The sequence below is a fragment of the Elaeis guineensis genome, chromosome 16 (assembly GCF_000442705.2).
Source record: "Elaeis guineensis isolate ETL-2024a chromosome 16, EG11, whole genome shotgun sequence".
Lineage (NCBI taxonomy): Eukaryota > Viridiplantae > Streptophyta > Magnoliopsida > Arecales > Arecaceae > Elaeis > Elaeis guineensis.
Genome location: NC_026008.2, coordinates 46,388,591 through 46,393,590, shown reverse-complemented (window position 1 = coordinate 46,393,590; position 5,000 = coordinate 46,388,591). Strand labels below are relative to the sequence as shown.

Here is a 5,000-nt window from a genome sequence, read left to right as displayed (position 1 = left end):
TAAGATATGGTACTTTCAAAGCATAAGGGCATTATAGTCAATTCATATTTCAAGACCTGGGACAACAACCTCGCTTTTGCCCTCTCCTTCCACTTTCTTCTTTTTCTTTCTTTTCTTTTCTTTTTTTTTTTTTTTGATACAAGCAGGCTATCACACCATTCTAATATGTGTATGCATTGTTCGCCTCCTGAGCAAACATTGTGGTGGCATGACGAAAAAACCTTCAAATATTGCAAAGCAACGGATGAATCTCCAAATGCTTCACCTCATCTCAGATCTAACTGATGACTGTAGCTGAGTTTCAATCTCAAATAATAGAAGACTAATATAGTAGAATAGAAAGAATACCTGGCGGGAGAAGCATTACTTATATCTAAGGTTTTTTGTCTTGATATCAGATCTCATAGTGATGTCATTCTATTACAATATTGGTACATGATTTTGTATAATACCGAACAGTATATCCAATATCAGTATAATATAAGACACCATATTGATTCGGTACCAGCTAGTATCGATACGGTATGCTTGATACTAGACAATAAGAGATGGAACGACAAACCATACTGGTACCATTATACTTCTCATGCCAATGTCATGCTAATACATGGTATTTCATCTCTATTTTTATATGTTATGACCGAGAAATGCATGGTGTGCCAAAGTAGTATCATACCATATTGGTTGAAGTGGAACCATATGGGCAAGGCATAGGTACTTGTAATGATACTTTAACCCCTGATTCAAATGATGATACAGCTACTACTAAAGTAATTTTGAACCTAGAAATAATCATTTAAAGTGCTTTTTATAATTGTTTGGAATGCCTGTTAGAGAAAATGTGTATAGACTAGCACATGTTGGTTGGAACCAACGGGAAGGAATATCAGAAGAAAGGGGCAAAGGATTGACGTGGCCAAGGACATGATTTGGAATCTTTGATAAGCATATATGTAAGTGTAATTGTAGAGTGAAGCATCTAAGCTAGATACATGAAAAAATTATTTATTTGTTAATTTAATTTTTCAATTTTGTTTAGTTAGTATTACCAATTGTTAAAGCAGCCACTTTTCCTATGCTGCTGATTGCTAAAATTTCTATGAAAAGATTGCATATTTTGCCTCTCCTTCCGCTGATCTATCCGTAATGATGACAATGATAGCAACAAAAGTAATTAAAAAAATATGAAATAAAAAATTATATTAAAGAATTTATTTTAGCAACTATATGTAAAAGTGTAGATCAAACGAGTTGCAGAGCAAACACCAATTAAATTAAGTAATGATAAAAAAATAAGAAAAAAAATAAATTTATTTAAAAAATTAAAATTTAAGATAATAAATTTGGTTTCCCTTGCAAAGCGGTCCCAACAAAATTCTTCCTATCACAATTTATATAACTCTCTTTTGCCCGATATAAAACCATACATTTTCTCTTTGAGAAAAAGACAAAAATATCATTACCTTTTCACTAAAAAGGGTCTAATATGTGGAATCAAAGATGTAATCTAGTTTAACAAGAATCTGACTAGTAACGCTATTAAAATTAATGATAAATAGAAACCCTAATAAAATTGGAGGCAACGAATATAAGCTTGCATAAACGTATTGGTTAACCATGCCATCTGGATCATCGAGTAGAGCCTCCATCATGGCTTGGAACTTGCAGTGGGCATGCTTGAGAAAGGAGCGGCGTGAACCAGATCTGTGGTGGCCAATTCCACTCAGAATCGATCGAGTGAAAATCATAGGGCTGGAAACTTCCATCTGTCAAATTGAACACTCCGATATCATGGATGACTTGCTGATCCATTTCGTACCCATCTCTGTTGTAGTCATCGGTGAAATAGATGCTGCTGCTCGTAAGCTCGGGGAATTCGCGTGTGGACAGTGCCATCGAGTGGTTAAGCCCGAGAAACAGGGCGACATCACCCAGGTCTTTGACCTCGGACCACTCGTTCCGTCTCTCGTCGAGCTTGAAGATGGCGAATGCTACAGTCATCCTCGCATCGCCGGGAAGGATGGACTCCCTCCAGCCATTCCCGTCCACCGGTAACCACCGCAAGTCCCTCCACACCTGGAACAGATCCTTACCGTCCGGTGACTCCACCAGGTACTTTTGATTGAAGCAGCAGCCCTGCTGCTCCCACTTTTGCGAATGGGGACGTTCTACACATGTCACTACCACCGGCGAGCCCGGGGCATCGAGATCGAAAACTACGAGTGCCCCGCTGATGGCCATAGCGTGGAGCAGCCCCTTGCGAAAGATGATGTCCCAGAAGATCCGCGGAACTGGTGGTTGGAGCGCGGTCCACGACTCGTCCCCAGCGTGCGCGAATGACAGATCGTTGAATTCTCCGTGGATGACCGCCACGGCTGCAGAGGAGTGGTCGAGGATTGCCTTCAAATGGTAGTACGAGCGCATGTGCTCCACTTCATACGGCACCTCCCCCAGGTTATCATAGCCGATGACATAGTCGGTGATGCGGCCGTCGGAGTCACGGACGACACCGGCGACATCGAAGAACGTGGCGACGGATGGGAGGGCCAAGGATGCCCCGGTGAGCGGATTGAGAGCGTGCAGCTCCGAGAGCTCGTCGACGGTGATCAGCCACCCCTCGGAGGATCCGATGCACAAGCGACCGTGGATCTCCGGGAGGTGGATTTTGTACATCTTCTGGTCCGGTTGGCTGAAGAAGCGGCGGGTGTCGGGATCCCTCGTGCTATCGGAAAGCATCAGCCATGGGATCTGCGGCTTCGGCAGGCAAGGCCTCTCGGCCACCGTCGAACACCATGAGCGGCAGACGGCAGCGAACCGGAGGTAGTCGGCCACCTCCAGACGGCCGAGTATGAGAGCCTGTAGCTCGGGAAGAAGGCCGGCCCAGGACATGGCAGCTAATCAATATTTCTCTCTCGCTCTCTGAATCCCAGCTATCTACCCAACCCAACTATTTATACCATACGATATCAGAATCCTGTTTCGACCACGACTGGGACTCCATTATCAAAAAGACTTTGACTAGGATTCCGGGCTTTTATGACTGGGACTCCATTATTGATTAATACTTAATAATAAAACATTATTATTTGATTAATAATAAAATATTATTATTTGCTTAATAATAAAATATATTTATTTTATTAATAATAAAATATCATCATTTTATTAATAATATAATATCATCATTATTAGAAATAGAAATAGAAGGTATTTTTTAATATAATATTAATGCATTAAAATTAATAAAAGTGATATATTAATAATATAGTAATAGAAAAGTTATATTGATAAAATAATATATTAATGTATTAATAATATGATATTTTATTAAAAATCAATAAATATATTTATCACTAAAAGAAAAATTTTACATAATAATAAATTTGCTCATCTGCAATCCCTGTCATCCCACGCGAACATAAAACCCCCCACCCTCTCCACCCTCCCCCGACCACTACACTCGCACCACACGCCCCCCGCAACCCATCCCCTCCTCCGACCCCTGCGCTCACACCCCATGCGCCCCCCCATGCTGCACCCCACTGCCCCCCATCGCCCGATACCCCCCTTCTTCCCCAATCCTGGCAAAGCCTGCACCGGTGCCCCTAACTTGTCCCCTGGTACGAATCTGGAAATGAAAAAAATGGAGATGCGGGAATGAAAAAAAAGAATGAAATCGCATCATGAAGATGCATTTCACTGAAATCGCATGTTCAGCATGCGGTTTCAATTTTAAATTCAAAAATAAACTTAAATTTTAAATTTTTAACTATGATGGGCATATCAAATAATAATATTTAGCCATAAATAAAATAATAATATTTTATTACCAATAAATAATAATATTTAATTATTAATTTAATAATCATATTTTATTACTAATCAAATAATAATATTTTATTACTAATCAGATAATAATATTTAATTATTAATAAAATAATAATATTTAATTACTAATCAAATAATAATATTTTATTATTAATCAAATATCCTGAATATCCTGAATTCAATAAATCCATAGATGTTAAGAGAAATATTAAACTTTCAGTTGGAATGACTTTTAGGAATGCTACACAGTTTAGGAAGGTGTTACAGCTTTATAGCAGACAGGAGGATTTTGATTATGTGTACAAGAAGAATGAGGTCGGTTGGATAATTGCTATATGCAAGCTCGTATGTGGGCGAAGGATTCATGCTTCTCCTGTACAGAGGGAGTTTACCTATCAAATAAGGACATTCCAATATGTTCATAACTGTGGATGGCAATTTGAGAATCATAACGCCACATCTACCTTTCTAGTAGAGAAGTATTTTGATGAGATTAGAAGTGACATAAAATAGAGTGTCAAGGGCTTTGGAGAGCAAGTTAGGAGGGACGTGAAGATTTCTATTTCGAGGGTACAGTGCTATAGGGCCAAAAGCAGAGCATTGGAGATTATTTAGGGCAGCCACAGGGAGCAATATGATTATTTATGGGAATACTGTCAGATTATCGGACAAACTAATTTTGGGGCACGATGTTATTGGATGTTAGTAGGCATGATGAGAGTAGCCAGTCCATTTTTGGAAGGATATATTGTGGTCTTGCAGCATGCAAGCAGGGCTTCATTAAAGACTACAGACCTATCATTAGTTTGGACGGTTGCCACTTGAAGGGCTTTTTTGAATGACAGCTCCTAGCTGTAGTGGGGAAGGATGGAAATGTAAATATTTTTTCTGTTGCATGGGCCATTGTAGAGATCGAGATGAAAGATAGCTGGAGTTGGTTTTAACCTTTCTTACTACAGGATATTGGTCCATTAGAAGAGCATGGATGGACCTTTATGTCTGAGAGACAGAAGGTTTGTTTGTCTTGTTAAAAAACTTATTCAATTCTCCTAATACACTTGATTTTATACGTAATTTATTTTTTCTCAATTCTTTTATAGGGTCTTATGGAGACCTTCCAGAGTGTTATTCCTACTGCTGATCATCGATTTTGTTTGCAACACTTGCACGCT

General features: G+C 39.2%; 1 protein-coding gene across 1 annotated transcript in view; it reads right to left on the bottom strand.

The window, feature by feature from the left end:
* Positions 1 to 1,629: 1,629 nt before the first annotated feature.
* LOC140854286 (F-box protein At2g05970-like) overlaps positions 1,630 to 5,000 on the bottom strand; it is a 7,240-nt gene continuing 3,869 nt past the window's right edge. The window contains exon 3 of the mRNA XM_073249839.1: positions 1,630 to 2,885. Coding sequence (XP_073105940.1) covers positions 1,630 to 2,885 — 1,256 coding nt within the window. The remainder of the gene's footprint in view (positions 2,886 to 5,000) is intronic.